Source organism: Anser anser (assembly GCF_964211835.1).
Source record: "Anser anser genome assembly, chromosome: 1".
Classification (NCBI taxonomy): domain Eukaryota; kingdom Metazoa; phylum Chordata; class Aves; order Anseriformes; family Anatidae; genus Anser; species Anser anser.
Window position 1 is genome coordinate 126,490,727 of NC_139720.1, and position 14,729 is coordinate 126,505,455.

The 14,729-nt window shown below is 42.8% G+C and overlaps 1 protein-coding gene across 1 annotated transcript in view; it reads right to left on the bottom strand.

Moving 5' to 3' along the window:
* Positions 1 to 289: 289 nt before the first annotated feature.
* The window catches only part of PTCHD1 (patched domain containing 1), a 42,900-nt gene continuing 28,460 nt past the window's right edge, over positions 290 to 14,729 (bottom strand). Inside the window, exon 3 of the mRNA XM_083795362.1 lies at positions 290 to 14,186. Within this exon, the coding sequence (XP_083651488.1) occupies positions 12,532 to 14,186 (1,655 nt within the window). The 3' untranslated portion in view covers positions 290 to 12,531. The remainder of the gene's footprint in view (positions 14,187 to 14,729) is intronic.

Sequence of the window (14,729 nt, forward strand, 5' to 3'; positions counted from 1 at the left end):
TACTGGTGCAATGGGCCGTGAACACACTGCTTCTGAGCTGTGACCTAGTTCCTGTCCCTGTCTCTGCAGAAATTTGGTTTTCCCAGCTCGGCACTTCCCAGCTAGCCCCTGTTTTCCCTCCCACTCCCTCTGGAAGCCCCCAGCTGTCTTGTTGCAGGTGTAACTCGGTCCAATAGTGGCTGCACACTCCTGGCTGGTCATCGCCCTCAGGCATTGGCCCAGCCATTGCCTGCCCATCGGCCTCTCCAGGGAGTTGCATAATGCTGCAGAGATGCAATGGAAAAAGGGATATTTTTAAATGTGTGCTTTATTTTTTTTTTTTTTATTTTAAACCTGTATAAATAAATACAAAATGACAAAGAGGTTCATGTTTACTAAACATTGCATTTGATTGTATGACATTACACAGTGTGTGTCACCATAGTTCACCTTGTCATTGTGTCCTTTTAGCTGTTGGTGCATAATTCTATAACGCACAGGATACAATTAGTCCTGAAGCTGCATCCAGCCACCCTTTTAGTGGAACCCCTGAGTGCTTACAATTGCAAGAGTGTGGTAGGGGAGCGCTTGAGCCAGTTGGCTGAAAGTGGGGAATATCGTCAGAGAGGTCTGACATAGCAAAAGAAGAAGCTAATGGGAGGGGTGGGGTAGGTTCTTGAGAAAAGAAAAAGTATTAAAGCTTTGGAGCATTTTTATTTTGGATTTTCTTTCCCTTAGTGGTTAACAGAAATATATCTGAAGTAATCAAAGTCAGCAGAAATCACAGGTTAATTTAGGAACATGATGTTTTTCATGCTCACTGAGAGCAGGCAAATGGACAAACCTTGCTTGATCAGCTTTTACCTGAAGAGCTGGTTCGTATTTTGATAGGGGTAAAAATATACTCAACCACTTGGTGAAGTGCTGGTTCTCCAAACCACTTACCATCCTCACCCAGTGAAGGTCAACTGCCAAGGTTTTATAGACATACTCTGGTCACAATTTGCTTGCTTGCTTCTTTAAATTGCACTCCACATTTGTTCTCCCTAATTCTCTTCAGAAGGCTTGAATGGAGATACTTTACTGTCACATTTAAAGCTTATAAAAGTTTTATCTGGAAAACATTTTTAACTTCTGTTTGGCCAATTTGATGCAAACTGTTGTTTTCAGGTAGACTTGAATTTTGTTCAGATTTTCCCAATATTTTGTGAAATGTATGTATTTCCTATATGTTTTAGTAATAGGTGTAGCTGTAAAGGATCACCACATAATTCCCTACTTGAGATCTCTGAATGTGTGCTTGTATTTATTTGTTGGCTGATTTAATGTATATTAAAAGGAACTAAGTCTAAAGAAATGGAATAGAATGGTTGCGTGAGCACCAGGGAACTGCTGAGCAAGGCATAGCAAGGAGTTAAGATCTGTAGAAAGGGTTTGGGCTTCAGCGATCTTTCTCTGACTTTTTTTTTTTTTTTTGGATCAGAGAATTTTTCGTAATATTTAGCAGATTCTGCATTCAGATCTGTTTCCTCATGCCTACTGTTTGCTATTGTTTGCATTTGCTATTGCCTTCCTGATCAGCACTGCTTGCCTGCAGCTCATCTGCACTGCTTTGCCCTGCTGGTGGAGTCAGACCTCGAGACCTTCCTTCCCTTCAGCAGCATTTTGAAATAAGCTTGGTGGGTGCCCTCCTTACCAGGGAACTATTTACCACTTTGCTGTTCCATAAATGATTGTATCAAAACACAGACACCCTCCTGCTCTAGTGCTGGGCACGCTGCTGTTAGCTGGGTCCATGACAAGGCTGAGACATGATAGGAGACATGTCAGAAAAGACAGATCTTTTCTCAGCTCACCTTCTACCACTCCCCTCCTGCACAGCAGCCTCTTATTCACTGCAACTCCTGCAGGCTCATCAAAAACATTGCCTAATTCAGACAGAATTTTTGTAAATGACTTTATATGCTTCAAATTTGTCACCCAGTAGGATTTTCCCATCAGAACAAAAGCAAAAATGTGAACCTTTTATTAAAGAAATGCCAGTATTTTATGCCGAAAATCTCAGAAACTGCAATTCTGTCTTCCTCTCCTCCCCTTTCTGATTTTTTTTTCTACTGGACATGTTTTGAAGCCAGCTGTTGTACTCTGCCATATCAGTATACTGAAAATCCAGAGTCTTCCCGGCTTAGGAGCAGAATATTAAGCACCTTTTGAAAATTTGGTAGTGGAAATCAACCCTCACAAAATCACTGGCAATTGAGCCATACAAAATCAGCTGCCACTTAGCAAAAATAATTGGACTTTTACTTGCTCTACAATCGTATTTTTCCTGCTGTCGCCACCTTCATTTCCAAACATGCTAACAGAGGACAGAGATGGCAGGTGCGAAACACCTTCAGGGGCGAATAAAACAGCCCATATATATGAAGATGTGTTTGAGCTAAACAAAATCTCTTTCACCAAGCAGTTATCTCCATAAAACCTAAAATGTGAACCTCAGATGGGCTGCATGGCACAAAGCCAAAGGCTGAGGGTTACCAAGCACAGAAGAAGCACAAGCATAAGTATGCCTGGATGGCATCCATAGCACGTCTACGTCTTAGCGCATCTACAGAGCACCACAGAGGCCAATTTGTCTTATAAGCTTTTAAAGAACATTAGAAATATGAATGCAAGTCTCTCTGCTGAAGGAGTAATAAGGCTTTGTCCGGCAGTGGTTCAGACATGGGCTGTTCCTCATTAAAGCTGTGCTGGTCCAGGCTTGGCTCTATGCCCCAGGTCCTCGGGCACTCAGGCAGTGTCAGAGGGACCGTCTGCCTTGGAAAGTGGACAGGCAAAGTGAAACTCAGCCTTTGGCTGCTAGGGGAAGAGGAAAACAGTCATCTGGAGCATGATGGGCCATGCTTTAACCAAATATTATTAGATACAGCTCCTGTGAAATCCTTAGAGAGATGCTGATGTACACCAAAAGTTTGCTATTAAAGTCTTTTTCCCAACATTTTTTCAATTTCTCCCTTACCCAGGCTCCAGAGTTTAAAGCTCTATTGGTTGTAAGTGTCAATAATTTAAAACTCTTACCTTGTTTTCATCCTGGTGCTGGAACAGACCACCTGAAGAGTTCTTCAGGCCTGTGAGTACATCTGAGAGTTTTTCTGTGTAGGTTTTTATGGAGTTCTCTACAGTAAATTTAGGCATTTCTGATCTAAGTCGACTTTTTGTCTCCCTTGTCTATCCAATCTATCCAATATCCAATATGTATTTGTCAGTTCTACCTGTGAAACATTCTCCATACATTTATTACTCAGTTCTCACTTCAAATATTTTGTATTCTGAGAACTTGCCTTTTGAAACACACACTGGGAAAAGAAAAGGAACTCACAGATGTTAGCAAGCCTTTCCGTAATTCTGAAGTCATGTACCTCAACTCCAAATTTCCCCTTCCTAAGTCCAATTCTTTTAACCTTTCCTTGTAAATTAGATTCTTCAGGCTTGGTGTCACTCCTGACTCTGAGGCAATAACCATTCCTTTGATGGAGAGATTTGGAGAGTGCCAAATGAGTTGTTTGGATGGTATTTTCTCTCTCTGCCTCTCTCTTTACTCTTCCCATTTCTGCAACATCCATATTATAAATCTGTTGTATAACATCCACACAGATGGGGACATTAAATATAATATGGTGTTCTGACATTGGGTTTTGAATGTTTCTTCTTTCTAGACCTAATAATATATGTCACATCGCTCCCGTTTATCAGAGGTATGTCAGTGCAGCAAAACATTTTTGGCTTTCCTGCCATAGCTGCTGTAGCGACCCTTCCAGTCAGATCTGAACCACGGGCAGAAATGGCTCCCGTCAGAGGGGCTAATAAACAGGAATATCCTGAAATCATACCGTGACCACAGCCTCTGGAGCCAACACCGGTAGAGACTCTGCAGAAGCCCACCTCCCCTGCTGCCAGGGATGTGGTGTAGTGATTTATACATGACTGTGAATAGGCAAGTCCGGAACAGTTTGCAATTGCACGCTGAGAGGAAAGAAAAGAGAGAAATTCAATTGCAGATGTTCTTGACTCAGGAATCACCTTAAGAGAGCTGGTATTTCCCACTTCCCGCTGCAGGTAATGTGCCTCAGGGCTCCTTTTGTCCGGAAAGAAAATTGATCACATCTTCAAAAGAGAAAGAAAATCCCTCCAACAGATGAGTATTTTATCAGGAAGGTATGCCTGTTTCAGAAACATTAAAAGTCAGCAGCTTTTCTGTAAGAATTTTGTTCAAAGAGATGGAGAGGCCGTTTGTTATTTTGCAGTAAGTTATGAGCCAGAGTGCATCTGACTGATCTCTGTCTCTGTATGATATTGCGTATATATCATGCTTAAGTCTCCAGCTCTGGGCTCCAGACTCAACTATGGATGTTATCCACCTTTTATTCCAAAGCAGTGAGGTAGTGAATCTATATTTGAATCCATATAATTAGGCAGCTGTGAAATTACATTTTCTGCATGCAGACAGACCCTGTCTTTTGTTAGGCAGCCTTAGTATATGTTAGACCTGCAAATCTTATATATGCTCGCATATTTTTCTCTCTCCTTGTTCTCATTAGACCTTCCTTCCTTTTTCAACCCAGATTTTTTTATTCCATCTCTCCTATCCACCTGGTACAATAACACCCAAGGATTTTCCTTTCTCAATACCTCTGCATTTGTGCAGCTAGCTGCTTTGTTCCTACACTCTTCAGTAACTTCTCTATTGCTCCACCCCCTTACATTACTAATTCCAGGACAGTTAAAACATTCTTACTGACAGCTTTCAACTACATTTCTGGGTCAGTTTTTCCTCCTGTTTTTTTATGGAGCCAACTTTAGCTGGGCATATATAAAATACATAATTGGTATGGGATTGTCTGCACTATATGTATTTTAGTGGGGCATATAGTTTCCTAAATATAGCTGACAAATATAAAAGCATTTTTACTTGTAGCATCAGTGAACAGATTGCTAATTATGAGATACAATCAGTATATGAAGGCATATTTTTTTTGCACATTGTGTTTTCTGGCATCAGTTTGTTTGCATACATTTAAAATTTTGTTTCCAGCAAACTTCACCTGTGCAACTTGGTAATTTCTAGGAACACAAATGTCAGTCTTGCTCAGAACTATGCCTGTTCACAGGATAGATTTCAGGGGATTGAATGTGGCAGAAGAATCAGAATAGAATATTCTGCATGCTCTGGCTATCCAGCTATCGAGGTCTTTAACACGATTCTTACATTTCCTATATCTCTAACAGGATGAATGTAAATATGAGCATACTCCAGTGCTTTGAGTCCTTAATCCTGCCCAGTTTATGTCTGTAAAGTAGTTGTACAAATAACGAAATGTGGCAATTTGGACTTAGAGTATTCTGATTCACGTGTAGCAGTGTAAGAATTGCACATGTAACTTAGAGACTTGTGAACATTTGCTGGGCTCAGTTGTATTCCTGATGACCTAAAGATCAGACTTTGCACGCTGGTGTTCTGAAGGTATACATACAGGTGAATTTTTAGAATAAAATGTACCGATTGCGTGTTTGATTTTTGTAAGATGTGTCTATGGAGAATTGCATGAACAGCTCTTGCTAATGTAGACAGAAAAGGCACACTAGCCTCGGTCAGGAGTGCTGCTCTTGGAGGTCCTGTGTGGCGTTTACATATAGCCTCTCTTGCATTAGATTATCAATTGGAAAAAGAATATAATTTGATTTTCTGGTTTAGCCAGAATTTCTGCCGTCAGTGCTTGTGGATCATGAATTTAAGGTGATGTGAGGCTGGCAGGGACTAGGTCAGGAGCAGGTGACAGAAGCCACCTTTGAACAGCAGTCTCAAACTCCCCATCAAACTGAAGTGGCCAAAAGCCCTGGCAATGCTGCTGCAGCCAAACCCCACCCCCTGCTCTCAGTCCTGCTGCTGTTTGCAGTGAGTTTCGGGTCTGGCTCCCTTGCTCTTGAGAGGAAACTGATTTTTACCTCCTTGCTCCAAACAGCTGCAATAGAGCAGCTGTGGCTGTTACCCTTGTCGCTTGTTGCAGCAGTTTGCACCTGGGTGGGTCTATAGGGGTGCTGCTCGCCTTCCCAAAAACACTGGGGAAAGGTGTAACTGGGTGGCCTGCCCAGGCATGGGGGAAGGCTGATGGGCTGCAGGGATTGGGAGATCGCGGAGCTGCGACCACAGCTTGAGAGGTGTAGTGGTGACGAGATCTCCCAACTTTGTGGATGCTGAGGTGTCGGGGAGAGCATTTTTAAGAGTAACAAATCTGCTCAGGAGTAGTGCTTCGCATCCACCTACCAGCTCTGGGTAAGTCTATTTCTTGTGTGAGCAGAGAGCAGGTGCCACAAACTGCTCAGCTGTCCCTCTCTGGTGGCAGCTGGAGAGGACACACTGCCTGGCTGCTTGGGTGAGGATGGGTAAATCTGGCCAGGTGATGGCACGGGACTTCTTCAGCAGTGTGGGAGCACAGGAAGCAAAGAGAGAGACAGCCGTTTTATTTTAGGCTTATGCTATACATTGAGATTCATTATACAATTTTTTTTCCTAAATTAATACAAAAATAGTAAAAATAGGTTAAAAAAAGCCCAAACGAAAACCCCTGACATCTTGCAAGCCATTTATGTGATGCACAGATTAAGACTTGGAGCTTAAATAACCTAGCGTTATTTATACTGACTTGTCTTTTTTTTCCCCCAGACTGAAAAAGGTGATGACTTGCAGAACAGCAGCTACACCAGACCAACCCATGCTGGAGAAGCAGCTGCCCCAGGCAGCCGCAGGTGATGCTGAGGTGCCCTCCTCCGGGCAGGGAGCTGCATCCCGACTGCCACGGGGCGAGCGGTGGCACCTCTGCAGAGACCACATCCCTCCGCCCCAATCTGTGCACATCGAGCAGGAATACGTCTTCAGATCCTCTCATGAGCCCATGCCTTTGCCATGCCTTTCTCAAAAATAAAAACAACAACAAACAAACAAACAAGTTTTCCCTTGCACTATCCTGGCAGAAGATGGGTTTCACAAGGGCTCCCTGGGTGCCCATTTCTGGCAAAATTTGGAGCTAAATCTCCCCCTTCTCTAATGAGATTGGGAATGGGGAGAGGGGGAGTAAGGTTCCCTTTATGCCTGCCGTGGGGTCCCTGGGGGTATCCCTATGATGGAGGTGAGGTGCCCAGGCGCAGGTGGAGGATGCTGCCTGCCTATGCTGCCTTCTCATTGGAGCTGCAAGAAGAAATACTTTGCCCCTACGTAGATGCCCCAAATCGTACAATTTGCTTTATATGGATCAGAGTTTTAATATCCACAAATGCAAGGGAGGAAAGGGCTCTTGGTAACACTTTCTGTTCATGGTCTTCCAGAAAGTGGCTTCCCATGGGCTTGTGAGCTCTGATTCAGAAATCTGCGAGGCACTGCTGTAACATCAGGCATGCCAGCAGCTTGCTGTGTGTGCTCAGGCCCTTGTGCATGCTTGGGGCTAAAAGCACCCTGCATGAGTTGTGGGGTCAGGCTGGGGCACAGACCTGGTGCCCTGGATGGTGCCCTGGGAGATGCCCTTGCCCCTGGCTGTGGTGTGCCCAGCGTGCATCTTGTTTCCTTCCTGTGCTCCCATTCTGCCTTCAGCTCCCGTCCACGCAAGGGTAACTGCAGTAGCTCAGGGCGCATAGCAAACCAAAGTCCAGCTCCTACGCCCTTCTCCCTTTCCCCAGATCTCCAAGACTGCTCTATTTACAAAGCTGAGAAATAGGAAAAGCACCCCTTTGCTAACTTCTGCAACAACCATTATTCCTCCCACAAAAACCACATGCTAAAGAGCTCTTTCTGATGTTCTCCCTGTTTAAAAGAGAAGTCACATCTGACTCTTCTGAATTTTGCCCAGGTGTGCAGCCGCTCTGTTTTGTTTCCTCTTTTAATAAAAATAAACGAGGTGTTGGCTGCGGTGGGATTTGGTGGCTCACCAGAGGACAGTTAGCTGAGAGAAAAGCCTTTAAAAGTACACCTTTCAATTTACAGTACACATGTTACCTGACTTCAGCACTGGCTCAGAAAGCTTCTGAGAGCAGATGCGAATCCTCACATGGCTCAATGCAACCTCAGGCCACTTCGGTGTTGTTTTCCCTCCAGGTTCATGCAGTTGTCCATGCTAAATGTATTTTCTTGTCTTTGGAAAAGAAGTTCCCTTTCTTTGCTAGACAGGCTTTTCTCAGCCTTCCCAGCTCTAATTTTAATCTAAGCAGAACATTTTCACATAAAGATTTGGGCAGAAAATTCTGGCTTCATCAATTAATTTTTATGCTGAAGTTATTCCAGCTATACCAACTTTTCTCTCTTCATTTTTTTTCCTCCAATTAGAGAACTTGTAAATTGAAAATGGACTTGTGCTAAGCCAACATTAGGAATTACGTTGTAAGAAAAATGGGCTGGTCATATGCACTCACATTGGTTCTTTTTCCCCATGCTTACCCTGTAGTAAAAATATACTATACACCATACCATACTGTATGGAAATTTCAATGTTTGTAGAAGATGTATGCTTTCAGTGAGCCAACGTCCTATATATTCTCGTTAGCCATAGTTAAAATTTTTGCTGTTCAATTTTAGTCAGCGCCTGACAGTGTATAATAGTTTGTTACTCACTAAATTTATACAAAAATTGGGTTGTCTATATTGCAAACAAAACCACAGTGAAACCTGGGCTAGAAAGACACTTAAGAATGTGACAAAACTGCTTAAGCCCAGGTAGTTTTCCAAAATGGAGGTTCACCAGTGAGGGTAAAATCTTATGTACAGTTAGCCATTTGGAGTGCTTTGGGCTGAGAACAGAGCACAATATCTGCACCTGTTAATCAGCTGATGCAGCAAGTACCAACTGACTTTGGTGAAGATAATTGCTCCAGAGGAAAAAGTCAAAGGGAAGGAAGGCCAAAGTGGGTTAGCATAGTCTGAGAAGTCTTGAGAAGGTGCCGTTTCTGGTTCATGCTGAGGTATTCAAGCTACCTGTAGAGAAGGAGCATGTGGTGTCTCTCTGAGACACATCAGGATTCAGGCAGGAATCTCATGGACCTTGGCCGAGGACACCCTAAGCATTTTCATGGCTTTATGTCACCAAGCCTGCAAATGGGGAACAGAGTGGCAACTTGATGTGAAACACGGTGAGACATGTAGGTAAGTTGGTTTTAGCTCTTCTTTGGGTTTCTGAGGGGTGCGGAGGCTTCAGAAGCTGTCCCTTGTCTGGCCTGGCCTGGCCTCGTCTTCTCTGTGTGGAGAGGGACATGGCTCCTCTTCTCCCTCCCGGTTGTGGACAGCCAGGATGAGTTACTGGTGGGGTAAGATGGCACAGGGGGAACCTGGTAGGGGAGGAATCTGTCTTTAAAAAGATCATTAAGAATGGGCTGTACCAAATATCCCTCAGAAACGACTTCAATATTGTTGGCTCTTCCTTGGGGCAAAGATGTGGGCTTCATGATTTCTCACCCTGTCTTCTGCAGATGCCTAAGTGCATACTGTGGTGTTTTGCCATTGCAGTGCCTCTGTGTTCTTTTTGCAATGGTTTTGGAGACAGAAGAGGGATTTTATCACTGGTTTTGTCACCTTCCTTGAAGACCTCTGAAGGCCTCACATGCCGAGACTTAATGAGATATCTATGAAACTACAAGCTTGTCTTTGGACATCTCTTTAAAGACACTCCTACCTATGCATTTCAATTTGATGTGGGAGGTTTATGGCAGCCATCCTCGCGTCCTGCATTTGCAAGTGATAGCATCAGGGACAGCAGAGTTGTCAAATCAGTGCTTGCTATGTATTTATTCCTCTCTGCCATGTACAAACCACCTCTTTCACACATCTCCTGTTTCCAGGTGTCCCACAAGCCAGTAGATTGCCGCTGTCAAAAATGGTTTGCAATTTCTCTGTAGCTCTCAACTGATTTGTTAATGCCCTCTGAATTTAAAAGTCACTGCAGCTGCCTCTTGAGCAGCCAGAATGTAGGGAAATTGTTATTTAAATGACATAATGGCCGTCACAGAAAATCTACACTGAAAGTACATTGGAGGAATGATTTCTGTCTGGAAAACATAGCCCCATGCCTGAGTCTAAAGAAAAGAGAGGAAACAGGTCTTTCCCCTCACCTCACATTCATTTGGCTGTCTTCAAGGTGTCCGCCTGACTTCTGCCAAGGCTGAAGTTGTTGTTACTGTTGCTACTACAGCAAATGGTGTTTGTTCAAGCAAAGAGCCTGTGCATTCCTGGACTCTGCTTCCTTCCCTTCTGGTCAGAGAAGAGAGTTATCCAGGGGAAAGCAAACGTTGCCAGCTGCACTGCCAACTTGTTTTGCTAGTCAGTAACGTTTTGCTCAGGGAAGGCAAAATATCTGGTTATCTTTTCTTCCAGGAAGGAAGCTCTAGAAGTATCTCTTTGCTTGAAAATTCATATTCACACGGCGGCATTAACGGATTTTGCGCAGGGCTGCTGGGGGTCGCCGGGACTTGATGCTTTAGAGAATTTTCACGCAATGAAGCATACCCCGGGGCTGCAGCCACAGATGAGATAATCGGTCTGTGTAACACAGGCAGCCTCCGAGACACAGTGCTCTCAGCAGCACAAGCCCCTGCAATACCCATCCCACCTCCAGATACCACGGCTAAGGCAAGCACGGTGCCAGCTGCTGAAAACTTTTACAGCACTCTTGGGCCCATACATTCATGAGATCACCCGACACACAGGCCAACTTCCTGCAGCTGGGTGTTCGCAGTCCATTTATAGCTGGAGCACTCCCAGCAAAACCTACAGAACTGGCTTGCATAACCCCACGGGGGTCCAACCCCATAATAAACCCTTACAGTAATAAACTTGTAGTTCTGAAGGGTGGAGGGCGTGGAGGAGGGAAGAGATGCTTCTTTATCTGCATTACTCCACATCACAGATGCTGACAGAATTATTGATTTAGAACTCACAGCTCCAAAAAGACTTGATAATGTAATCTTTATAAGTTTTTCTTTTCTTTCTTTTTCTTTCTTTCTTTCTTTCTTTCTTTCTTTCTTTCTTTCTTTCTTTCTTTCTTTCTTTCTTTCTTTCTTTCTTTCTTTCTTTCTTTCTCTTTCTTTCTTTCTTTCTTTCTTTCTTTCTTTCTTTCTTTCTTTCTTTTTCTCTTTTTCTTTTCTTTCTTTCTCTCTCTCTTTCTCTCTCTCTTTCTCTCTTTCTTTCTTTCTTTCTTTCTTTCTTTCTTTCTTTCTTTCTTTCTTTCTTTCTTTCTTTCTTTTTTCTTTCTTTCTTTTTCTTTCTTTCTCTCAGATGTGATGTTTCCAATAGGCCCCTTTGATATGGGCTCTTTGGGGACATTGTTAAACTTGCTACTGCTAAACTGCAGTCCCAGCCTTCAGTTTGTTATGTACAACTCTCATGGTATGCATCTCTTGGAAGAGCCCATAGCTGTAAGGTCTATTGCTTTACCAGTACTCTAGGAAGATCGAGGGATTAAGTTATACATTACGTAAAACTACCCACTAATCCTCTTAGTATGCATTACCAGTGAATGGCCTGAAATAGGCTCTCAGTAAAAGAGCCCTAACATTCACTTTCTTGATGATATATTAATACGTGAGGTTTGTGTCATGGATTTTGGTGCTGAAATATTCAGTACACCGTCTTCTGTCTGCTGCTAGATCCACTCGCACGTGTTAGTAGACTGCTAACAAAATTACAGTTGGTAAAGCAGGTTACGTGTTTACCTAGTAGCGAGACATTTATAAAATAGATTTATATATTTTCTAGAGTGACAGAGTCACTGGGATTTTTTTTTCTTTTTTTGTTTTTATAAGAAACAGAAACAGCTATAAAACCATGATTAAAAATGTTACATGGGATGATTTACATTTTAAAATAAGGATATTTTTAGGAAAAAAAGAAGATTTATAACACAAAAGGGTTTGGAAATTGTTTGGTTGCTGTGTACTGCTTTTTTTTTCCAGTACAGTTTGCTATCTGTTATACAGTCTTGCATAAATGTTTAGATTAGGGGAGGAAAGAAAAATTAAATGTGATGGCTAAGACCTATAAGAGCTGACTCACTGACTTGAGTTATTGCTGTGCAGAAAGTTTGTAAAGCCTTTACATCCAGCGAACACTTAGTGCTACTTCAGCCTTGACAGTTGACCTTTCAATCTGATGGGGTTTAGCAACAATAATTGCAGTATCTGCAGTACAGGCAATGCAGAAGACTGCTTAGGAACCCAACCTCTCTCATTAGGTCTTACTTCATGTTCTGAAACTCAACCCCTCGTTGCATGGGTGTGCAAATTCTCTTGTAATACTTGTTATAGGAGCTGATCAAGGTACAATCCCTCTGCTTTTTTTTTTTTTTTTTAAATTTCTCCCATTGTTTTGAATATTCCTGGATTTAGCTTAGAGAGGGGAGGAGAAACCTCCAAACCCCTTTCTCTCCCCAGATACTGAGTCAGCACTGGTTTCTTTTTTTTTTTTTCTTTTTTTTTTTTTTCTAAGTAAGACCTAGTGTAAAAAAGCAACAAACAAACAAGTTAGACTGTTGTAATTTGGTCAACCACTCGGGTGCTATCCATATCCACCATTTCGACACACTCTATTTCCTCACGGTTTTCAGGATTCTTCTTCTCTTTCCTCTTCTTCTTGGACGGTGGCAGGAAAGTCAATATCACAGGTAAAATGGCAAAGCAGTGAAAGAAGGTGACTAATGCTATTAAAAACAAGCACCTGAACAGTGTACGGGTCAGATTTGAAGGCACAGCTGCAAGAGGAATCAGACCAACAATATAGCAGAGGTAGCTCTGCAAAATAGCTACCCCATGCACTTCCAGGGCATTTTTCACCCATTTAGTTCTTGTGAACTCTTTGCCCAGGACAAAGGTTGATAACAGTGGAGCACAGTTGTCAATTGTGTAATTAATTCCGTAAATTAAGCACAACACAGAAATACAATCTAGTTCCACTTTCCACAAGGTCATAAAACCTATAACTCCAAACTCAACTGAGGCAACAGTTAGAGTGAGCCAGACATTGATCAGAGAGTCTGCCACCAGGAATGCAGAGAAGAAGAGCAGAAATAAAGCACTAATGCAGGAGTTTTGTAAGGGGGCTCCCACTGAAGAGGCATAACGATCCATGTACACAAATGATGGGTTGAAAACGATGAATTTCACCTTGGAGGTGAGAGAGAGCTTCCTCAGGGTCTCCAGGAGGTCGTAAAGTTCTTCCCTCTTGGTTTCCATTGTCTTGGCCACCAGGAACATCCTGGAGGCCACAACATCGACTTCGTTGTTGTATTTCTTGGAAAAGATGATATCCTCTGAAAAATGGGCAAACTGAGGGGCCTTCAAGAAGGAGTTCCTCAACATATCAGTGAAATTTTTCTTGGGCAATCCGGTAGATATGTTGAGTTTCCTAAGGTAATTTAAGTAGCTCTCAAACCAAGATATCCTCACAAAACCCTTGGTATACTCCAGCACATCCTCCTGGACACTGGTATTCCAGTACTCTATCGACTCATAGATGTAGAACCCAATCACCGGGCTGTAGTTACTGAAATACTTCTGCTGGGCAGTAGTATACTCAATGGTCCGTGTGGCGGTCGCTACGATGTTGCTCAGGTCTGACCCTTCACTGACCTGCAGGTAGCCCATTAAGGCAAAGGAAATATAAACAAGGTAAAAGAGAACTACAAAAGGCTTGACATAAGTGTTTGTTATCCAGTCACAATAATAACGTTTAAGGAACCACACCAAAAGATGACTCTCATAGGTGTTCGTTTCCTCTGAATCTGTCGTGTCCTCGCTGAATCTGGCTGTCAGAAGAAACCTATACCATGCAGGCTTCTCTTGCAATACCTCTGGCTTTGGTACCTTTCTACAGAAGATACTATGCTGGTAGTTGTTTTCTATGTAGCCAGTAAACACCAGGCTGGAACCATAAAAGGAGAGTACATAGAGGTAGTTGAAGAAAATTGCAATACAGGAATTGCAGCAGAAAATCCTGGCTGCTTCAATGTTAGTGAAGGGACTGGCACCTATTCCAAAAGTGACCAGGTACATGGCAGTGGTGAGAGAAAACGAGAGCATGGAGTCTGCAAATACGGCTGCAGTCCTCTCTTTAACATGTTGGTCTTCTCTAGTTTTTCTCCAGGAGGACAACATTTCAAATGTCCCATATAACCCATGACCTACAATAGAGAACAAAGCAAGTGTTTAAAGTACTCAAATCAACATGTGGAATAACGTAACGTGGACATGTTAAAAGGCTCAGAGTAGACGCATCTGTCTTTTAACAACTCTTGAAGTAAACATCCTGCAGGAGAGAGAAAATATTATGGAGGTCTAAGCCACCGACGCGCATTTGCTACCTGACTAGCAAACCTGCCAGAGCTGGAGGAGAGTTCTGCTTCACTGACGCAGGGTTGATGGGTTAAAGAAAAAGTATTTTCTCTGGCTGGCTGTTTCATTTCAATATCTTGGAGTGCCTGTGATGGAAGATGCTTTGAAATTAGTTTTTCCTGGTGATGGGATCTGACCTGTGGTGGAAACAAAGAAATATGACCTTGAAGTGCCTATGTTGGAAGCAGAGCTTTAGTTGGCTGCTTTGTAGAAAGACTGCAAAAGAATGAAACCTTCATGTAAGCTGAACACTGTCAAGTAACTCAGTCACTGACTTCTGCACTTCCTATGCATTTTTTCTTTTTTCAGGAAAAAGAAATCCTAGAAATGAA